The 24,195-nt window shown below is 43.1% G+C and overlaps 1 protein-coding gene across 1 annotated transcript in view; it reads right to left on the bottom strand.

The window, feature by feature from the left end:
* Positions 1-14,127, bottom strand: part of ACBD6 (acyl-CoA binding domain containing 6) — a 110,348-nt gene extending 96,221 nt beyond the window's left edge. The window contains exons 1-2 of the mRNA XM_089671482.1: positions 13,774-14,127; positions 10,914-10,978 (exon numbers count right to left, since the gene is read on the bottom strand). Coding sequence (XP_089527608.1) covers positions 10,914-10,978; positions 13,774-13,980 — 272 coding nt within the window. The 5' untranslated portion in view covers positions 13,981-14,127. The remainder of the gene's footprint in view (positions 1-10,913; positions 10,979-13,773) is intronic.
* Positions 14,128-24,195: the final 10,068 nt, after the last annotated feature.

Raw genomic sequence — 24,195 nt, 5'->3', positions numbered from 1 at the left:
ATATAGATAGATCTATATTAGATCAAATTAGAATACAAGCATAAGTTGAATCCAAAAGCCATTATGCATGTTTTTATGGCAGGGATTATATGCTTCTAATGACAATAGAAAATATACCATATATACTGGAGTATAAGCCGACCCGAATATAAGCCAAACCTAATTTTACCACAAAAAACTGGGAAAAACTATTGACTCGAGTATAAGCTGAGGGTATCAGTGGGAGGAATAGTGCCCCATCATTGGTGTCAGTGGGAGGAATAGTGCCCCATCATTGGTGTCAGTGGGAGGAATAGTGCCCCATCATTGGTGTCAGTGGGAGGAATAGTGCCCCATCATTGGTATCAGTGACACCAATGATGCGGCACTATTCCTCCCACTGACACCAATGACACTTGCTGACCCCTGTTGCAGTATGGTGCTGCTGCAGCCAGCATATGTGGTTGCAGCAGCACCTCTGCACTGCACACTTACCGGCTTTTCCCTCACTCGATTTTTGTGGGTCCGCTCGGCTCCGCCTCCTCGCCCGTGATTGGCCGCCTTTGTACCTTTCCTGAGCTACAGTTCTGGCGGCCAATCACCGGTGAGGAGGCGGAGCCTAGCGGCAGGAGTGAGGGAGTGGCCGGAGTGACGGAAGGAGCAGCACTTCCTGGATGGATCATCGTGGGAGCCAGGTAAGAGACAGCAGCCCTCTGCCCACCCCTGTACGCGCCCCCCTTGACGGAGCCTCGCACCCCCCCTGCAGACGTTGACTCGAGTATAAGCCGAGGGGGCCGTTTTTCAGCACAAAAAATGTGCTGAAAAACTCGGCTTATACTCGAGTATATACAGTAGTTAGGACCAGACACTTTTTTAGGCCTGCTGGCTAGTCAGCTCCTGGGAATTGTCCAGTCCCATTTCTGACTGCTATCTGCATTACAGCAGAAAAATTAACAATACAGACTAAATGGAGCATATGATATAAAAAGTTTCTATTCAATTAATTTTAGTGCTGGAAAATAATTAAAGGAAACTATAATGTAAGGTGAATGAGTAATTACCCTTTCAAGTAGGCCTGTCACAATAAATTAATTTACATTATGAAATAGAATAGATTATGAAAATTATATTACTTTAGTATTTGAATCTCAAAGACAGTATTCAGCAGCCAATGTGTGGCAATATCCTTGTGTGTGAAGTCAGGGACCTTGCCGCAACTCCATCTATCGACTAATGTATCTATGCGTGTCAATCTGTCACTCTAAAAATCAGTATTTTGGAAAAAATCAGGTAAGTGAAGACACTCCAGAGAATACTCATTAAGTGTGGCAGCAAAGCACACATATACAACAAGACCTACTTTTACACTTGTGATTGGGGTGGGGGGGGGGGTAAAAAGGTGGTTGAGATAGGCTTACACAGACCTCCTTAAGCTCAATATGCTGTGGGCACAATACTTTTGGTCACAGCAAAAAATTATCTCTGCTGCTATGTTCAGGAGGCAGTATCACCAGCAGACAGGAATCATTAAAGTGAATAGGGCCACGCTGCAACCAATGCTAGGCTTATGGTCGCAACATGGTATCCCGTTGTAAAAGCCCATTCGATTGTCAAAAACACAGACATCCAAAGAGGCAGCAGTATCACCTCTTGAATGCCTGTCAGCCACCCACTTGCTGCTCAGTGAAAAGTGATTAACCATGGATCAGTTTTCACAGAAAGTCTGCAAAAGTGACTTGTGGCTTCTCAATAGAAAATATCTTCTGCTTAAAGTGATACGAATGCTAAAAACGTTTTTTTCCTTAAAGGTAAACAAGGTTTTCCATTTCTCTACCCCCCTGTGTGAAGGGGAAGAGGGGAGTAGAGATCCAACACTGTGCATGGCTGCATCTCTTCTCCCGTCTCTTCCTCTTCACACAGCACGCAAGCAGCAGCGCTGATGTCAATCAAATGCAGTGAGGAGGAAGTGGAGGGTGGGGTAAGTCCCGCTGTACAAAAACTATGGAGCGGGGCTCCATAGACACACAGCTCGGGAGCATGTAGACTGTGCCGCCATAGCAAATGGCTTCCTATGGGAACACATGAAGAATAGAGGGAGCAAAGATCGCTGGCAGGGGACCCGAGAAGAGGGGGATCGGGACAACTCTGCACTACCACTACACAGAGCATGTTTATTATTTTAATTAGGGGAAAAAAATGTTTTGACTTTAGTAACACTTTAATCTTAAATTTATCAGTGTAAAATATTTTTAAAAAATATTTTCTGATGTATTTTGTAAGAGTGTAGGCTTTATTTTATTTCCGTTTTTATTCCCTAGAGACAGACTATTTCAATAAAAATGTTCCCATAAAGGGCATATTTGACTGTCAAACATTCACTGCAGTTGAATCTTCTTGGAGAATTTAAATAAGCAACTGATCCACTACCAGTGAATGTTTGGAGAGGAGACACTGGATGTACAGAATCTGATTTACCTGCAAAGCATTTTTTGTGGAGACATCCAAAAGGCCTGAAACTACTGCTGGGAGCTATGATGTCAGAGGCCCCAGCGATTCAGCGCTGTCGCTGAAGTGAAACTCAATAGTATTTCACTTGACTCCTCCCCATAATGTGAAAAAAGAGGTGGAGCCAACAGTAATTAAAACTATAATTTTAGAGGGTACAGGGGCTGAGCCTGCTTCCGGATTTGTTTATCCAACTCTAGAAGTCTTCTGCATGGATGTAGATTAGAAAGAAAACATCTCCCACACATCATGACTTCCTTGATGTTTTTGACAGACAAAGGGCTGATACTCTATCACACGGTATCTGACTGTTCAATCAAGCCCCTTTCTGGTGCAGACATTCTGTTAAGCTGAATCCATCCCCTGTCAAAACCTGAACTGGCTATTCTTTAAGAGTATATAAACAAGAACCTGAAAACAGGGTTCACCCGGCCTTCTACCTCCCTGGCAGGGGTAAGTATTACGCATTGTTTATCGAGTTCTTAACAAGATTACCAGAAATAAAAAAAAAAAAAACACTACTCACTCAGTCCCAGGGAGCTTTTCCAGAACCTTTGAACAGCCAAAAACTTCACAAGTTGGAACTATGTGGAGCTTAGAACTTTAAAATAATTTGTGAAAGAATAAAAAAAAAAACAAACAAAAAACAAAAAAAAACACGGAGGATGGCCTTCCGTACCAGGTTTTGGCACGTTAAATATCTTGTGGTGCCCTTTGCGCTCTGTAATGCCCTGGACACTTTCCAACATTCTGTTTATGACATTTTCCAAGACTTTATCAACATCTTCATTGCTGTGTCTTAATCTTCTTTACCTCCCTGCTGAAGACCAAACTGCCACTACACCCTGTTCCAAATTATTATGCAAATCCTATTTAAGTGTCACAAAAGATTAAATATTTTGTTTCAGTTTAACTCAGGGATGGCATTGTGTCTCAGGGCTCCTTTGATCACCGAAAACAATCTCAGACACCTGTGATAATTAGATTGGCAGGTGAGCCCAATTTAAGGAGAAACTACTAAAGGAGGGTGTTTCACATTATTAAGCAGAGCACCATTTTCAAGCAAACTGGAGAAGAAAAAAAGGATCTCTCTGCTGCTGAAAAGAGTGAAATAGTTCAAAGCCTTGGATGAGGTATGAAAACATTCGATATTTCACGAAAACTTAAGCGTGATCATCGCACTATTAAGAGATTTGTGGCTGATTCAGAGTGCAGACGGGGTCGTGCAGATAAAGGCACATTGAGGAAGATTTCTGCCTGATCCATGCATCGGATCAAGAGAGCAGCTGCTAAAATACCATTACATAGCAGCAAACAGATATTTGAAGCTGCTGGTGAATCTGGAGTCCCACAGACATCAAGGTGTAGAGTCCTCCAGAGTCTTGCAACTGTGCATAAACCTTCTATTCGGCCACCACTAACCAATGCTCACAAGCAGAAACAGCTACATTGGGCAGAAAAATACATGAAGACTAATTTTCAAACAGTCCTGTTCACTGATGAGTGTCGTGCAACCCTGGATGGTCCAGATGGATAGAGTAGTGAATGGTTGGTGGATGGCCACCCTGTTCCAACAAGGCTGCGACGTCAGCAAGGCGGTGGAGGAGTCATGTTTTGGGCCGGAATCATGGAAACAGAGCTGGTCGGCCTTTTTAGGGTCCCCGAAGGTGTAAAGATGACCTCCGCAAAGTATGTGAAATTGATGACTGACCACTATCTTCCCTGGTACAGAAGGAAGAACTATGCTTTCCATAATAAAATCATCTTCATGCATGACAATGCACCATCTCATGCTGCAAAGAATACCTCTGCATCAATGGATGCTATTGGGATAAAAGGAGAGAAAGTCATGGTGTGGCCTCCATCCTCCCCTGACCTCAATCCTATTGAGAACCTTTGGAGCATCCTCAAGCAAAAGATCTATGAGGGTAGGAGGCAGTTTACATCCAAACCGCAGCTCTGGGAGGCTATTCTGTCATTTTGCAAACAAATGCAAGCATAAACTTTCCAAAAACTCACAAGTTCAATGGATGCAAGACTTGTGAAGCCGCTATCAAATAAGGGGTCCTATGTTAAAATGTAACGTGACCTGTTAAAATGTTTAAAAAGTTAAAATGTTGTTAAACGTTAGATTGAAATAGCTTTTGATTTCAGTAAGTATGCTGCAAACACAACAAATGACAATTTTCAGTTCATTACAACCTATAAAGTGTTTTGAAACTTACTGTGCATAATAATTTTGAACACTGCATTGTACATTTTTTATGGTTAAAAAAAATACTGTTATTAGGTTTGTTCAATAAAATTTGAATTGTACTCCTAATAGTTGATAACATGAGAATTATGCTGTTTACATCAATTATTTAGGTAAATGAGAAAAATATCATTTGCATAATAATTTTGAACGGTGTAAAGCTCCATATACATGATCAGAAAATTGTAGGAAAAATGCCCCTTTCAAAGCGATAGTACAATAATCTGATAGTTAGTACACAGCAATCATCCGAAATTACTCAAAGAGACATGCACAAAAAAATTGTCATCCGATACCAGATCATAAAATGTTCGTTTAACCAGCACAGTTTTCTTCTGAAAATACAATACAAATACATCACTTCTGAATTTTTATGCTGTCTTACGAACATTTTCTTAACTTCGATAACCTCTTCACTTTTGATCTGAGACTAGCATGCAAAAAAAAAAAAAAAAAGAGACAATCATTCGTCCGACGTTCTCAACGTGTATATGGGGCTTTAGACTAGGTGTATTGGGTGAGCTTGCATTACCAACAATGGGGACCTTTTAGTTGCCACTGACATCTGCCATACCTTAGCAGCAGCAGGGGGTTTTACACACTCCCAGCTGCTGTATGTAAAACTGACAACCTGTATATCAGCTGTCAGATGGATGCAATGATCCATTGCTTTTACACACCCCAGCAGGAGTAGGTCTCCTGGCATCTGAACCAAGTCTTTTTTCCAGTTTGGTATTTTTAGCCATCTTGACTGGCTGGCCCAGGATCACAAAACTTATGAAAATATACAATAAGCTGTACATATATGGTACAGGTAGATAGCTTTAATGCAGAAGAGAAAAAGCATGTCTCTTCTGCATTAAAAATCCTGCCTGTCCACCCATTTTTATTTTTTACCTAAAGTTCCACTTTAGCTTTAAAGAGTAACTCCACTTTTAACAAACTTTATAGCATAGTCCTACCTATTTGTTCTTAAAATGTTACTAAACCCATGGCCCTGCATTCATTATATCTGGTCTCCCACAGTACACAAAATGGAAATGCAATTATTTTAGCAAATAAACTGCTAAATACCTTTTCTCATCAGCAGTTAGAGCAGTCTTGTGACTTCAGCAGAGCACTGGTTAAAGCTTATAGGAGTTTTCTTTCTGCTCTAGGAGGATGCAAAACCCTGACCCTCTGTCTGGCCCTGTGCTGATCACATGCCTTCGCCCAAGAAAAAAAAACCTCTCTAGCAATGCACACTAAACTGAGCATGTGCAGAGGGGCTACAGGCTCAGTCTGTCTAATCAGTGCGGACATTTGAACAAGATGAGGGGCAGAAAAGATGGGATCAAACATCCTTTTTACACAATGCAGAGGATTAACCCCTTAAGTTCTACAGTGATTATAACAAGCATGCTTTCTGCATATACAGACTGATTTTACTGTTGTGGGTTTAGTAACACTAAGAAAAAGCTGTATGTTGTACAATGTCCTAGTAAGTCTGGTCCCTGAATGGGAGTGTGTGTTCAATCTAATCAGCTGATCAACTTTCTGTTCTAATGAGGATATTAGTGTATGGCCACATTTATACAACTAAAATGAACTAATCGTGCTTTTGGTGCCATTAATTGTTAACGGCACCCAAAATGTGGAAGCAAAAACACATATTGCTCCATGAAAAAAAAAATGGGAGGCAAATGCAGAAACACACAAAAACCATGCAAAATGCAACACACCCAAACATCCCATGTGCCGCTTTGCTGGCTATAGGGGAGCCATTGAAATCAATGGGCTGCGATATGCATATCCTGTAGGGAAAAAAAAAAAAAAAAGAGAACCAAAAAAAAAAAAAAACGTATGGTCCCACTACGTAAGGTGTGAATGGGGCCTGAAAATTCAAATGTTAATGGCACCCAAAGTGTAGTTAACAGACTTTGTTGCACAACAAACGTGCTGCAAACGCACCAAAAAGCCAGGTAAAGGAAAAGTAGCATGCTCTATGCAAAAGAGTTCTGAAGCTTCTTTGGAGCATTTGTCATGCGTAGTGCAGTCCATTCAAATGAATTGGCTGCCCTGTGGGCGATGAGCAAAAAAGCTCTAAAACAACCCTCCCCCGAAAAAAAAAATAAAAACTCACATACAGAGATATGAATGAGACCTGACAGCTGAGTGTCTTTATCCACTAGCTCCTATGTACATGTATAAAAGTGGTCACACACTACACAATCTAATTGTACAATTACCTTTAGATTTACCAAAATTATGGAATAGGGGGACCCACCTATCTATCCATTCACTCTGTATCTAATCAGGCGGCCCTTGCATTATATCAGGGGTATCCAACCAGCAGGCCACATGTGGGCCCATCTGGAGGGATGCTGGGGAAGCCATGCAAATGCACATGTGGAAGAATGCTGGGGATGCTGTGCAAACGCAGTTGATGGGTATTTGTTTTATTGAGGTCAGTAAACTCTTTCCTGTGTCTTACTGGCTTCCTTTCTCCTAAATCCACAAGCCAGTAAGTGATGAAGCTTTCTAAGGCCCCATGTACACCGGACACTTCTGAACAATGGAAACTGACTGCTGGAAAATGTAGGTTAAACTTCTGTTTAGCTGCATTTGCATAACGTGTTTATGCACGTTTGCAAGAGTTTTTTTTTTTTTTTTTAAAGAGAAGCACAGGAGAACCTCCCAAATGCCCAGAATGCACTGAAAAGTGGTAAATTAACTATTTCAGAGAAATACAGACAAGAAGCAAAGACAGCAGTACCTGTTGAGATTAGCTTAGGAGTGAGTTGCTCATTAACATTTCTTGTTTCCAAGGGTGGGAAAGGTGTCTGCTGGAGTGAGTCATTAGGACACCCGCCAGGGGGTCCTCATGAGGTTTTGATGTGTGAATGCCCATTAACAGATCTATTGTTACTAAGGGTGGGAGAGGTCTGAGGTGTGAATTGGTCATTTCAATGTGTGACAAGCTTGGTAGAAATATCCTGTTTTCAGTGCTTTGTCCATCTGAGTACCTTGAAAACGCTTTGCATGCATTTTTTCATAATGAAAAAAAGGCTTTGGACAGCATCGGGAACTGGAAGAGTTAAAAAAAAATTTCAGACGCAAAAGCTTATAAACATGATTTTCCGCATTTACAATCGTTTTGCATTTGAAACGCTGATAAAATAACTGCTGACCGCAAGCTTTCTGCGGTCAAAAAAAGGACTGTAAACGAAGAGGTGTACATGGACACATAGGAAAACAGGGCAAGTTCAGGGGCTGCTGAAAAAAACGCTGAACAGCTCCTAAACTGTAGTGTACATGCGGTACACTACAGTTTAGGACAGCTGCAGTGGATGAGGCCTAAGAAATACAGCAAAGGTAAGACATTGTTCTCAAAAATTGAAGGAAATGTTTATTTTTCTGCAACATTTGGTATATTGGTACACAGGGGAGCTGGAAGTTAAAGGCTAAGTGCACTTTTTTTTGCTTGCTCTAACTACTTGAGTGGAACGTTTACCCCTTCATTAACAATTGTGCAGTCATGCAACAATGTATGCAAAAAAAATAATTTCAGACTTTTCACACAAATAAGAGCTTTCTTTTGATGGTATTTGATCACCAGTTTGTTTGTTTTTTTTTTTTATAAAAGACCAACTTTTTTTGGGGAAAGAAAAAAAAAAAAAAAAAAAAAAGTGTTTGCTTTCAGTTATCACACACACACGGAAAGAAGTATTTGATCCCCTATTGATTTTGAATGTTTGCCCACGCACAAAGAAATTATCAGTCTAAAAAATCGATTGGTAGGTACATTGTAACAGACAGAAAAGCAACACAAAATTCAAAGTAAATGCATGACTAACAAATTATGCACAGATTTGCATGTTCATGAGGGAAAGAAGTATTTGATCCCCTATCATTCAGCAGGATTTCTGGCTACCAGGTGTCTTTCATAGAGGTAACAAGATTAGAAGCAGTCTCTTAAAAGGAGTGCTGCTAATCTCATTTTGTTACCTGTATAAAAGACACCTGCTCACAGGAGCAATCAAACAATCAGATTCCAAACTCTCCACCATGGCAAAGACCAAAGAGCTGTCCAAGGATGTCAGGGACATGATTGAAGACTTACACAAGGCTGGACTGGGCTACCAAACTATCGCCAAGCAGCTTGCTGAGAAGGTGACAACAGTTGGTGCAATCATTCACAAATGGAAGAAACGCAAAACAACTGTCAGTCTCCCTAGGTCTGGGGCACAATGCAAGATCTCACCTCGTGGAGTGTCAATGATCATGAGAACAGTGAGGAATCATCCCAGAACTACACATGAAGATCTTGTCAATGAACTCCAGGCAGCTGGGACCACAGTCACCAAGAAAACAATTGGTAACACACTACGCCGACAAGGATTGAAATCCTGCAGTGCCCGCAAGGTCCCTCTGCTCAAGAAAGCACATGTCCAGGCCAGTGTGAAGTTTGCCACTGAACATCTGAATGATGCAGAGGAGGACTGGTTGAAAGTGTTGTGGTCAGATGAGACCAAAATCAAGCTCTTTGGCATCAACTGAACTGGCCTAGCCAGTCTCCAGACCTTAATCTGATTGAAAATCTGTGGAGGGAGCTGAAAGTTCAAGTTGCCAAATGTCAGCCACCAAACCTTAATGACTTGGAGAGGATCTGCCAAGAGGAGTGGGACAAAATCCCTCTTGAGATGTGTGCAAACCTGGTGGCCAACTACAGGAAAAGTCTGACCTCCGATTGCCAACAAGGGATTTGCCACCAAGTACTAAATCATGTTTTGTGAAGGAGATCAAATACTTATTTCCCTCATGAACATGCTAATCAGTGCATAATTTGTTAGACATGCATTTCTTTTGAAGTTTTTTGTTGCCATTTTGTCTCTCAGTGTTACATTACACCTACCATTTGATTTTTAGACTGATCATTGCATTGTGAGTGGGCAAACATTCAAAATCAGCAGGGGATACACACACACACACACACACACACACACACACACACACACACACACACACACTATAGTCAGCTGAAAACGGGTCACAGGAGGGCACAACGAACTGTACTTCTATGACCTACAGGAGAAGTATAGCCAAAAGAGCTTTGGCCCTACTTCAACTCCTTGCCACTGGCCGCACCCATATATGCATCCTCTCAGCGGGTGGGCCTCAATGCCGAGAGTCCACATATAAGCGTACCCATAAAAAAACAAAAACTCTGCCAAGAGCACACACACAGTGCATACTCCCAGCAGATTTCCCTTCACTTCCTGTCTCACAGCCAAACAGGAAGTGAGCGGAAATATGTGCAAATTAAGGGAATTCCTTAGGGACCCCCAGGTCACCAGAGCTGGAATCCCCATAGGAAGACCCCACTATTACTTTTCTGGGAACAATCTAAAATTTGGAATTTTCTTTTACTTTCACTTTTAATGATAATGGTAAACAGAACAAAGGGGGAGGAATCTCCTAAAAGGGGGCACAGACAGCTATATAAAACTGACAAGTTCTAATCCCTCTCCACTCTACCCAAAACTAAAAATATTTTGCCTTTAGTTATACTTTAATGATAGAAGAGCAGAGAACTCCTTTATAATCTGCTGAATTACTCATACAGCTACCCACAAGCCCACCCTGACTTTCTTAGGCAACTTCCAAGAGCCAGTCCACTAACAGACCATTAGCTGAGGGCTCTCGGAAGAAGTGTGGCAGGTCAAGCCTACGTCAGATGGTAAAGGTGCAAAACTCAACAAATCTAGGAAAATTGCCAGTGATGCCATATTCCATATAAGCTGCAAAAACTACCAATAATTTGATCTCAAGCCCTTTACATACATCTGATAGAGGCAGTGAGCCATTTCACACAAGCAAGGAGAGCACTAAAGACTGATGGTATGTCTATGCAAGATACAGAACTGACATTTGTTGCAGGCCAAAATAGAAAGGAAATTCTAATGTTTATTTACTAATTATGTTTGTAACAATACTCTTCAAAGGATTAGTGTAGGAAAGGTACACTTCCAGTAATGCAAGGCCAAACAACAAAGTATCAAATGTGGTATCACATAGCAACCAATCACATACAAACGGTCATTCTCCCAAGTTTGAATCAAACTGACTGCTTTGAGAAAAAACACAGAGCTCCTACTGCAGACACTGGTTTATAATATATGCAACGAGTTCTTACCATTTTTGTTTGCCTTCATAATCGAAGAAACCTGGCTTTGAAGTAGTGCATTTCCCAACCTTCACCTGCCAAGAAAGATAAACATTGTTCAATGTTGCTATGTATTCAACTAATGGCTCAGGATCACGCAGAGCATCAAATCTTATCCCTTAAAGAATACCCATAATTAGGGCGGAACATGTAACATGCTGCAGCAGCTGCCACCTCTCCCTCTGATCCTTCTTACCCCATGACAGCAGACAGGGGATCTTCTCTCCCTGCACCCACTGTCATTTTTTCATTTTTAGAAAAAAAAGCGCAGCTGTGCAGTGCGTTGCCCACACAGAGAAAACTGACCTCACAGATCTATATTAGAACAAATATTATACTCCTGTTATTGAGTAAGAACTTGATAGCAGGGGAGTGGTGTTGCTCCTGAAACGTGTTGGCTGTTTTTAGACTTTCTTCATCAAGAATATTTCTTCCAGTTTTGGTCTGGCACTCCTTACTGTATTTGTATGGTTTGAGCTCCTGTTGAGTGCCCATTGAGGGAGGCCCTTGCTGTGTGGGAGCCACCTCACCCGGGCTATGGAGCTTGTTTGAAGTTTTTCCTCATCTGACTACACTTACAAGTCTGAAAGTTCCCAGCGCCTAAGACTTATTTTACCAGCAACTAAAACAATTATGGATTCTCATCTGGTTTTAGTATTTCTATAGTTACAGATACAGAATATAATGGCTGTAGGAGGCAGGGGACACAAGATGAATGGACCTCTAAGGCTCATCACCTGTTGTCCCTGACAAAGTGCGAGGGGCTTTAAAGTGAAAGCGGGACTTTTAATTTTATAGGTATATAAAGGGATGCTAGCATGGCGGTAATACACGCAGTAGTAAGTGGCAAGTGTGTCCTATTGATAGGTGGCGCACATGTCGCAGGCCAGTCCAGAGACCATTCATCAAGATGGCAGATAAGAGTGATAGTGTGTGCACGGAACAGCATTTGATGACGTTTCTTGCGAACCAAGGTGTAAAACCCATGGATATCCACAGAAGACTTCAAGCACAGTACTGTGATGAGACACTCAGCCGCAATAAGACATTTGAATGGTGAAAACATTTCAAAGATGGCTGTACGTCCGTCAGTGACGATCTTGGCAATGGAGGTTCCCAAGATTCTCTTCTCTGTGGTGCCACTGTCAACAGTGAATATTACATTTGTGTCCGGAGTGCTGTGCATACGAGTCTGCGGAAAAACAGCCTGGATTGATCATTAAGGGCGTCCTGTCTCTAGCACAAACTCGTACTGCTCACCACACAAGGTGCACATTACAGCAACTCAGCTGGGAGGTTTTGCCACATCCCCCTTACAGCCCCGACCTCGTTCTGAGTGATTTCCACCTGTTTGGACCTCTAAAAATGTTCCTCCGAGATCAGAATTTCAGCACTGATGATGAAGTGAAGCAGGCGGTCCTAGAATGGTTCACGTGTACTGACAAATCTTTCCAGTCATTAGCTAAACGCTAGCATACATGTATAAGTGTAGCAGGGGAGTATGTTGAAAAATAAATGCAGTTTCCACTCCTTAACATTTGTCCTTTTATTATATAAACTTAAAAGTCCCGGTTTGACTTGAATGCCCCTCATACTCCTAGCAGCCAGGATCATGCTAGCACCTTGCTGGAAGCAGAAAGTGGTTAACATGATTATGTCAAACTGGTTAATGAGAGACTCAATTGCACCCTCTGCGATGATCTTTCTACATTTCAGAAGACATGGGACCCTTGGATTGCATACATTTTACTGCGGATCAAAGTGGACGGCCCCCTTTTCTCTTCCTTATAATGTGGCTTATTGAGGCACCTTTTTTGCTCTCTTTTCCGCTTGTTACTTTAGGCTAACTTGGAATTTACTTTTGGTGAATATCACTTTTACTGGCACCCTAGTTATACTCCAAAGGTAGGTACCCCTGCCTTAGGGCCTGCTCAAATTGTGCCTTGTGGTGCCTCGGCCCTACCTTTTGCCCTCACTGTGTGTTGAGTATTGAGTACCTTGATGTCTGATTTATCAGGAGGTTGATTTTATTAGTACAGTCATTGTTACTGCTGATATGGATGCCAAGTGGGGGCACACGATTGGTGAGGAGGATCCCGGAGGGGGGGGGAGTGGGGGATGGGTCTGCCTCATCCGTTTATCCATGCCTCGAGTTATATGTTTGCACCTGGCATATACATTAAAATGGGTGTAGGAGGGGACACATGGAGGATGTCATATAGGAGGGGACACATGGAGGATGTCAATATCTGCTTGTACTTGGCATAACGTATTTGGAGGACGTAATAATGTAATTTGGCATAAAGTATAGTGGGGCCACATGGAGGATGTCAGGTATAAGGGGGCACATAGGGGATGTCATTACCTGGCATACAGTATGGGGGAGGTAGGAGGGGCCCGCATGATGGAGGGCACCAGGTGGGAGGGGCCCCACATGATGGAGGTCACCAGGTGGGAGGGGCCCCACACGATGGAGGATGTCATTACCTGGCATACAGTATGGGGGATATAGGACAGGACGAATGGAGGGCACCAGGTAGGAGGGGCCCGCATGATGGAGGGCAACAGGTGGGAGGGGCCCACAAGGGAGGTGCCGCATGGAGGGCATCGGGTGGGAGGGGCCCCACATGGAGGATGTCATTACCTAGCATACAGTATGGGGGATGTAGGAGAGGACGCATGGAGGGCACCAGGTAGGAGGAGCCCACATGATGGAGGGTTTCAGGTAGCAGAGGCGCACAGGCAGGGTGGCAGGAAGGAGGGGCCCACAGGCAGGGTGGCAGGGGCCCACAGGCAGGGTGGCAGGGGCCCACAGGCAGGGTGTCATTACCTGTTTGTACCTGGCATACAGGTAGAGGAGTTGCTCTGTGGTGGCCACATGTGCCAGGTTCTGGGCGTGTTTGGCGGCCTGCTCGAAGTGAGCGCTCAGCTCATCCTCCTCGGGCCGCTGCTCCAGCAGAAAGTCCACGATGTCCCCGCACCCCCCTGAACAGGCCTCCCCGGAGCTGGAATCCTCGAACACCTCAGGAGACGCCATGTGCGGAGCTCACACACACCCCGCCTGCATAGTCTGCCGGACCCCGGAAATGGACCGACACCTGTCTCTGCACAGCACCGGCACCGAGTGACATCCGGGTTTTTAAACTGGTAAAAGGGTACCGCGCATGTGCAGAGCCCAGTACTGGGGGGAAACCGACAATGCGGTGTGCGCATGCGCGGTGCTGATACCACGGGACTGGCCGGGTATTGTGTGCTGTCAGTGCAGTGTCATGTATACGATGTGGATAATGATGATGTCATCACAATGAATCTAATATAATCATCTCTTCACATTCTATGTCCTCATCTACATGGAACACGACATTCTGTGACTGCAAACACCATCTGTCAGCTCTGAACTGCAGCTCTTCCTTAGTATAGATCAGTGTTTCTCAACTCCAGTCCTCATGGACCCCCAACAGGTCATGTTTTCAGGATTTCCCTCAGATGAAACAGCTGTGGTAATTACTAAGGCAGTGAAACTGATCAAATCACCTGTGCAAAATAATGGAAATCCTGAAAACATGACCTGTTGGGGGTCCATGAGGACTGGAGTTGAGAAACACTGGTATAGATCTATATACACACAGCGTGTGTCGGGTGGACTGACAACTCATGGGGCCCCTGGGCAATAGGGGATCATAGGGCCCCTGTGTCATCGACCAAACAAAAAAGCATATGAAAAAGTTACCAGGGGCATCTCATGGGGCCCCCTACTGACCCCGGGCCCTCGGGCAATGCCCGAGTTTCCAAATGGTCAGTCCGCCCCTGGCGTGTGTATATACACAGTATACATATACACATATTTTATATATATATATATATATATATATATATATACACACACATATTTGCAGCAGCAGAGTGTTGTATTAGCCATCAATTTGGAGTGTAAAGCCCAACAAAATGCTCCCTTGCACTAGGACTGTGCCGGCACCGTAAGGGTTAATTTCTGGTTTAGATCTGGAGCAACAATGAAAGGGGATTTCCTTACCTGATCCTCTGCTCCCCTCTGCAGCTGAACTGCTCCCTGCAGTGTCCTCTCCTCTAATCTCCTAGCACCCCAACATCATCAAGACCAGAGCAGGGTCCATAGCCCTGCATTGGATGTGAGCATACCAAAGGACAGTCCAAACAAAGAGCATGGGGGAGCTCCATCTGGCGATGGAGCAGAGGATCGGGTAGGTAAACCCGTTTCCTCCTCTCCCATAGGCTAAATGAGTAGTTAACCCTTGTGGTACAGTCACAGCCCCACTTCGAGGGATCATTTTACTGGAGTTGGGCAGCAGAACTAAAGTCACAAGCCTTCCTTCTGTCTTCCTCCATGCTCTGGTCTTCAGCTGTCTTCTTTGCCTGGAAGTGGATGTTGCTATTCCATTTGCAGGGGTCAGTCATCACACAGGGATCATGCACAGGGCAGCTCATTTTACACGCCACAGAAGGCAAGCAGGTTTATTTTGTTGCAGAAGAGACTTTGCACATCCCCACTGTGATAAATAGCCTGCCTTCAGTTCCCAATTAAAGGACAAGTTCACCTTTTGACCAAAAAGAATAAATTCACTTTTTTTGCAGGTAAAATAATGTGCATTATTTTTGGTTGCAGGTGCCTGGAAAGCATTGCACCAGTGGTCAGTAGTTCGGGATGTACGGACAAGCAGATACACTAACAGGGAGAATCAATGAACTACCACAGCGCCGTGGTAGTTCATTGAGAACTACAAGCCACTAAGGCTGTCAGGAATTGTAGTTCATTCGTTCACAGAACTCTGTGAATGAATTACGCAGCCATGTGGGCCGAGCCCTGCACAGCCGCACTCTATTCAAATAGTGACAACCTGTACAGGGAACTTCTCCCCATACTGATGTCACAGGGAGGGGAGGATCGGGCAGACGCTGCAGCATGTTATATGTTCCACCCTAAAAACAGGTGGGACATATAACATGTTCCCAAGGGTGAACTTATCCTTTAAGGCAGAGGTCTCCAAACTGTGGCCCTTTGCCAGCCTTTATCTGGCCCATGGGGCACTATTTCTCAATGACATGAGGCTCTATTCCTTCCACTGATGCCAAAAATGGTACACTATTTCTTCCAGTGATGCCAAAGATGGGGCACTATTCCTCCCAATAATACCAATGATGGGGCACTACTCTTCCTCCTACTGACCACCAATCCTGAGGCCATGTTTATTTTCACTGATGCTGGGTCCAGGACATTTTCTACTCCTACTGCCCAATATCCGGCCTTCCTAAAGGCTGAATTACATTAAAATGGCCCTTTGTTTGAAAAGTTTGGAGACCCCAGCTTTAAGGCCTCATTCACATGGGCATGTTTTCCAGGTTTGCCCACAGAGGGATGTACAGGTGTTCCATGCATTCCCATGTAGGCAGTCCCAATCATGCCAATTGGGATGCAATGACTGCACGGACACAACCACTGCACTCTATTTGACAGCCATCTGGTTTCTGGTGTGGAACTGCAAACGCAGACAGCGGTGTGCTTTTGGGGAGACGCAACAACATGCGTGTCTAATTGGGAACAGTGGCTGTGTCCATGCAGCCACTGCATCTCAATTGACATGAATGTCTACACGGGGGTGCATGGAACACCTGCATCCCCATGCAGGCAAACATGGCCCTTACACAGGCCTATGCTTAACCACTTGCCGACCGCACTATAGCCAAAAGATGGCTACAGTGCAGTCGTCTAGATCTGGGAGAGAGACTAAAGATGTCCTTTCAGAGCCATGTCCCCCTCTTTCACCAGGGGTGCGCATTAGGCACCCTCTGTGATCGCTGTGTTCTTTGACCACAACTGATCACATGTAAACAAATGTGTTATCGGCATTTCCTTTCCTCACACGCTGTGAGGAAAGGAAAGCCAATAACCTGCAGTCCTGTGACAGCACACATTTACACTGATAATCAGGATACTGATTATCAGTGCAGCCCTATCAGTGCAGCTTATTAATGCCCATCAGTGTAGCCTCATCAGCACTTATCATTGCAGCCCCATCAGTGACCATCAGTGCAGCTTATTAATGCCCATCAGTGCAGCCTCATCAGCACTTATCATTGGAGCCCCATTAGTGCCCATCAGTGCAGCTTATTAATGCCCATCAGTGCTGCCTCATCAGCGCCTATCATTGCAGCCCCATCAGTGACCATCAGTGCAGCTTATTAATGCCCAATAAGGAAGGAAATAAACTCTCTTGCGCTCTATGACCCAACCAGGGGTAGATAGATGGAACCAGGACTTGAAAGTTTCTACCACCAGTGCATATGGGGTTGTGCAGTTCCAAACAAGGCTGGGGAAGCCCGACCAATACTGCGAAGCGAGAACAAACAAAAAGCACACAAACCTTGCACATTACCTCAGTAAACCAAAATGTATTAAATACAGAATAATACAAACAACAAAGTATATCAAGCATGTAAGTCCTCAAGGAGACTAAGGATTAGTGCAGCCTGCACGAGTCCCATCATAAGAGTGGACACTCAGGGTACAGCTGACTCGTTTTAAAGGGCATCCCTTCCTCATCAGCGCCCATCATTGCAGCCCCATCAGTGACCATCAGTGCAGCTTATTAATGCCCATCAGTGCCGCCTATTAGCTCCCAATAGCGCAGCCTCATCAGCACACATCAGTGAAGAAGAAATATGACTTATCAAAATGTTATAACTGTTTCTAAGAAAAACGTTTTTTTTTTACCAAATTAGCAAAAATAAAACAGTGGTCATTAATACCAACAAAAGAAAGCTCTGTCTCAAAAAAATTATAAACATTTCATATGGGTACAGTGTTGCATGACCACGCAATTTTCATTCAAAACTGCGACAGCGTTAAAGCTAAAAATTGGCCTGGGCAGGAAAGGAGTGAAAGTTCCCAGTATTTAAGTGCACTTGTGTGAACGAGGCCTAAAATTGGACTCCAGGAATTATATTTTTTCTTATTGGTAGGACGTAAGTTTCCATATCTGATTCCCACTGTAAATCACTGTAGTGGTTGGTGCTATATACAAGAGAGCCGGGTTCTGTGTGAGCGGCTTCCCCTGTGCACACTGACCACAGAGGGTGGCTTGCTCATCACTTTCACCATTCATAAAACCTTATATTTTTTTTTTCAATGAATACAAGGTGTTCTCTGATTGGATTAAGAGAACGCCGTTGAACATTAGCAGTGTTGAGTGGATGACCCCCTGAGGTCAGAGTTCAGAGGGGAAGTTGCTAGGAAAAGATCTAGATGATAATGGCTCTTACTGTAGAAGCACCAACTATTAGAGTTATTTTCAGCATTCCCAGTGGTTCTCTGATATCATATTTGAATTCTTACATCGAGCCAAGCTGGGCCAATGTATGCAAATAAGATCATTTCTGGAGTTCAGCTTTAAAGCGCAAGTAAACCTACAGAACAAACAGAAAGCGCCCAAGCATCATGTGACACCTTCATATAACCTTTAATAAAAATTGTAAAATGTGGTACTGATAAACATTCTTTATAGACTTGATATATCACACAAAGTAGCCCACAGGAAGAGATCTGCTCAACCCTCACTGCACAGAAGACTACATCTTTTCTTCAATAAAACTAACTTGCTTGTTTGCAGTTTTCTAGTTTGACTGTACACTGATAGGTGCATGCATAGCTCATTGTAAGTTCTCAGCACAGTGCCTATGTGCCCATGTGTGAGAGTCATGCCTTACCATGCCAGCCAATCAATAGTAAAACACCCGGCATCCAGAAGTTGTTCATGCCCGGCAAGAAATTTAGGGACAGTGCACACCACATGCAGTCTAGTGTGTTTTTTTTATGCATCAAAAATGGTTTGATAGTAGGTTACATGGTTTCCAATGGCATAGTTCACACCAGTGCGATCAGTTCCAGTGCGTTCCAGTTCCAAAAAAAAAAAAAATAGAACTTGCTGCATTTTTTCTGCACTGAACTGTACTGGAGAACAATAAAACACACCAGACACACGTCTTTATTCTTCAAGTTGAAGAAAAATAAAGGGGAAAAAAATGAGTTGGAACACCTAAAAAAATGCAACAGAACACGTAAAAAATGCTTATACAGAAACGCATCCGGACTGCGTTTCTACGGTGTGAACCAGCCCTTAATAGTCATGCTGCTGGAAAGGTGCTACGCTTTTGTGGACTGTAGTTCAGCTTTGATTGCTGACCTTTGCTGCCAAACTTAAAGTGGAAAAAAACAGAGGCATGGTATACTTGATATTTTAGAACAATTGATGTAAAAAATTTTGGGTTTAGTGTAACTTTATGTCATTAAAGAGTCAAGCTTTTGAAATAGATAAAATAAAAGTGGCACTGAAACCCTTATGTTTACACACACAGTTACAGGGAAGAGCAGTGAAATGCATATATTTACATTATCTTGGTTTTCATTAAGAATACACAAATTCATAAATCCATATAAAGTGCAATAAATAAATGAATAGATTTTTAACACCATATAAAAAAGTGAGTAAAGTGCAATCATGCATAAACCAAATAAAACAAACAATATAATGTCCAAACATATACATAAAATGTCCCAAACCGATGCTCTGAAAGGTCCCACCAATAACTATATGCTGCTCAAAGTGCTCCACCACCTGCAAGTGTGCAAAACTCCGTATCAGAAAGATCAGTCCTCTATGCCAGGGGTGGGCAACTGTGGCCCTCCAGCTGTTGGTGAACTACAAGTCCATCATGCCTCTGCCTTTGGGAGTCATGCTTGTAACTGTCAGTTTTGCAATGCCTCATGGGACTTGTAGTTCTACAACAGCTGGAGGGCCACAGTTGCCCACCCCTGCTCTATGCCATAGTAGAAGGTCAGTCTAGCATGGATGAAATATAGCCAAGATATCAGCAGCATCGGCCTGGGATGCGTCACTGGCAACTCGTACCACTAGATGGCTCTAGCACTCTCTCCAAGGACTCCAGCAAATCACTGCCTCAGTCTCATATGTGTCACTACAAGGCATCTTTAAAGATTAGAAAACATGGCTTGGCTATAACTAAGCTAAGTTCCCTAAGGACTTGTGGGTGTAAACCAGTGGATGGCTTGCATGGTTCTCTGCAAACAGTTCGCTTGTAAAAGAAATCCAATCCATATTTTCAGTAGGGTTAAACCAGGTACAACAGAGAGCAGAGAAATTTAATGTGAACAAATGATAGGCTCCAATGGCTTACACTGGCAAGTCCCTAGGGAACTTATCTTAGTTATAGCCAAGCCACTCTTTCTAATGTGCAGTACCCATTGGCAAAGAGTTAATTTGCTATCAAATGTGATTTGCTAGGGAGTGTACGATCCAATGTCTACACACTGGTCACCTAGGGTCATGGTCTCTAAAGTGGGGGCTGGATGTGGCCCTTTGCCTTACTTTTATCTGGCCCTTGGGGGAGTAATTCATCCAACTGAAATGAGACACTATTCTGTCCACTTACTCCCAAAAAATGGGTCATAATTTCTGTCATTGACACCAACAATGGGGCACTATTCCTCCCACTAATACCAAAGATGGGGCACTGTGCACTCCCACCAATGGCAAGCATATTTCTATACCTGCTGGCAACAGTTCGGCCCCTCTAAAGTCTGAATAACCATAAACTGGCCATTCATTTAGAAAGTTTGGAGACCCCTGAGCTAGACTATAGCATGTCAGCAATTAAAATTAGATTTTCTTGTCATTTTCTTCAGTGTTGTTGGGTCTAGTTGACCATTGTAAGGAATTTTTGAACGTGTAATTTTTTTAAAATTTATATTTGGCTACGCAAAAAAAAAACATGAAAACATACAGTGAAAAACAAACAAATAATCAGGAAAAAGGGAGAAAGAGGGGAGATGGCACACTAAAAAAAACAAAGCTTAGAGATCCAGAAAAACCTACACAAAAACAAACCAAAAAATCTAAAATTTGTATTTTCTTCTACATTTATTTGCTTACTGTTTCATGAGATAACATACAATTCCATAGTTAAAAACCTTAACATCTGTTCCACAGTACAGTTAACTTGTGGAATATCTCTTGATAACCATCTTTTGGGCAATTCTAAGTGTTACTAAACCCATGACCCTGCATTCACTATATCTGGTCTCCCACAGTACACAGAAATTAAATATAGAAATAAAATAGTGCACGTTGTAGTGGGATTATTATAACCACTTGCCTACTACCCTATAGCAAATATATTGCTACAGGGCGGCTGTTCTGCACTAAATCACATATATATGTACACATGATTTTGCAGTTCCAGGAAGGGCCCTACCTGCACTGCCGTTGGTTGCAGAGGATGTCATTCTTGCACGGCACTCGGTGATCAGTGCTAAAGCTGAGAGGGGAGAGATCTGTGTGTAAACAGCACGGATCTCTCTCCTGTCAGAATAGACATGCTGTTTTCTCTCTCTCTGCACAGCAGAGAGAGAGAAAGCAGCATGTCTCCCAAGTAAAACAGCACACAGAGTAAGGCCAATACAACACACAGTTAACCCTCTGATCGCACTAGATGTTAACCCCTTCCTGCCCAGTGTCATTAGCACTGATCACTGTATTAGTGTCACTGGAGATGCCAGTGGCCATTACTTAGTTCCCACCCAGTGTCAGTATGTCCTCCGCAGTCCTGCCATAATTCGCTGATTGAATTTACTGTACATGTATTGGGATTTTTTTTTTAAGCAAAACATGTGGCACAATAAATTTTGTCCTAAATTTATAGATAAATATTAGTATTTTAATTTTGTTATTCAATATGTTTTATAGCAAAAAGTCAAAAATATTGGGGTTTTTTTCAAAATTGTCGCTTTTTCTGTTTGTAGCACAAATAATAAAACACAGAGATGATCAAATACCACTGAAAGAAAGCTCTATTTGTGGAGAAAAAAATGACATAAATTTCATTTATGTACAGCGTTGCATGACCACACAATTGTCTGTTAAATTAGCGCAGCGCCGTATTGCAAAAAAATGGCCTAGTCAGGAAGGGGGGGGTAAATCCTCTGGAGGGCAAGTGGTTAATAAGCATACAGAGATATGACCATTGTAGCCACAGCCACTGCACATTCACATCTACTGGTTTCCATACTGGAATACATACAAATACATACACTGCTTTTTACTGTGAGAGTATGATGTATGAGTTGTTTTGATGTTCTGCTTTGCTTGGCACTTGCTTGTGTTATTGCTGATCACTTTAGAGTGACACGTGTATTTCTAAGAGAGGGCAAAAAAGCAGTATTAACTAATACAAAAACAACCTGCGCCACAAGAACTGTGAAAATTTTGAAAGTGAATGCTGCTGTACCTTGATAAGAATCAAAACGATTGATAAAAAAAAAAAAATCAGTGAAACAATAAAACAGCGCAAAACATGAAATGAATGAAAAGTAATTATACACAATTAAAAAAAAAGCAGCATTATTTGGATGTGCAATGCCCACTGCAAATTAGGACTGCACAGTGCAGATTTACTGGCTAGTAGCAAGGATCACGATCATTATGTCTATGTACATTCACGCACTTGTGACAGCCTTCACTATAATATCGTATCATAGCAATCAATAACTGCTCTTGTTCATTTAACTGTAGTAAATCAGTCCCATGGTTCTGTCAGACCAAGGTTACCAGATTTTCATAATTAAATCTGGGGGACACAGTACTGAACACTCCTACTTTTTCAATGTTCACAAAAATCAAATGCCAATTTGTAGCTATACCCACAAAAATCAATATGGCTGCTCAGCACATAAGAAAGCCAGTTTGAGAGATGATTTCCGCGCATAGCCAAGGGAAGAGCTCTGAAACCTCTCCTTGGTTCTATGCTATAGATCTGACAGATGGCAGGTTGTGGCCAGGGACAGAAGCCAATAGCTGCATAATTTAATAGAAAAAAAAATATGTGCAGTCACTGTGGTGGGACCTGGGACACCCACAAGGAATGTTACTGTTGACAGACCCCTTTAAAAATGGAGACTGTCCAAAGCAAACAGAGACGGATGGCAACCTTATGTTAGAGTGCACTCACACTGGGCATGGTTGAAGTGAACTGTGCCAGAGTGCAATTGTACACACACCCCAACTGGTTTGCGCTCACACTGGGCTTGTTCCCAGGTATACTTACATCTCCTACTTCTGTGCTCAGTCATCTATGGAGAGTTCTGTGCTCAGACGCGGTTTGCTCTCACACTGAAGCAACCCATTTGAACCAAAAGTAAACTGTACCCAGGACCTTCTGCTCCAAGTGGTCTCAGGCGCAGTACAGTTAAAGTGATTCTAAACTTTTTTTTTTTATTTTAAATAATAAACATGATATACTTACCAGCTCTGTGCAGCTCTGATCCTCCTCTTCTCAGTCCCACCGCCGGTACTCCTGCAGAGTGCCCCCCCCCCCTGCTGAGTGCCCCCATAGCAAGCCACTATTGCTATGTGGGCACTAGTGTATGTCCACTCCAAAGCCAATGGCTCTGAGCCAAGAAAGGAGGGAAAGAACAGAGAGAACCACTGCTCTCAGCACAGAGCTGGATGAAGATTGGGCTCAGGTAAGTATAAGGGTGTGCTGGGGGTGAGAAACTACATACAGACTTTTTTTACCTTAATTCATAGAATGCATTAAAGGAGAAGTATGGACTTACAAAAAAAAAAAATTATACTCACCTAGATGGCTGCAGCATCAGTCCAATGCTGCCTCTGTCCACTGTTGTCTCTGCAGTGAGAGCTGAGTGATCAAACATCACTGATCGCTCACTCCCCCCCCCCCCTCCACTGTGAGCAGAGAGCCGTGACTGTCAGTCTCAGGCTCTCTGCTCTGCCCCTCCAGCGCTCACTGGAACATTGGGTTGGGGAGGGGGCAGGAGGCTGAGCCAGGTGCCTGGGCAGGCACCTTGGTGGACCCCGACCAGCTGAGTGATGCCCGCAGTTGGCTGAAAACAGGGCACAGGAGTTCAGAATGAATATCTTTGGTTATATAAAAATCTCCTGCCTTTAGAACCACTTTAACTATTCCACAGTATGGTTAGAAGCACCTACACTACGGTCGAACCAGACCAAGGGATTGAACCATGCCCAGACACGGTTAAAACTGTCAGTGTGTGTACACCCGTGGGAGTTACTTACATATGTGGTGCACAATAAAGAGGGATCTGAGTTTGGATAATTCTTTATAGGGCATTTCACAAGTGGCGGGGAAAGTGTTATGTCACCTTCCCACCACCTGTTTTAAC

Source organism: Staurois parvus, unplaced genomic scaffold (genome assembly GCF_062004578.1).
Source record: "Staurois parvus isolate SC_StPar_1 unplaced genomic scaffold, SC_StPar_1.0 ptg000106l, whole genome shotgun sequence".
Classification (NCBI taxonomy): Eukaryota; Metazoa; Chordata; class Amphibia; order Anura; family Ranidae; genus Staurois; species Staurois parvus.
This window is presented reverse-complemented; position numbering and strand designations above follow the sequence as displayed.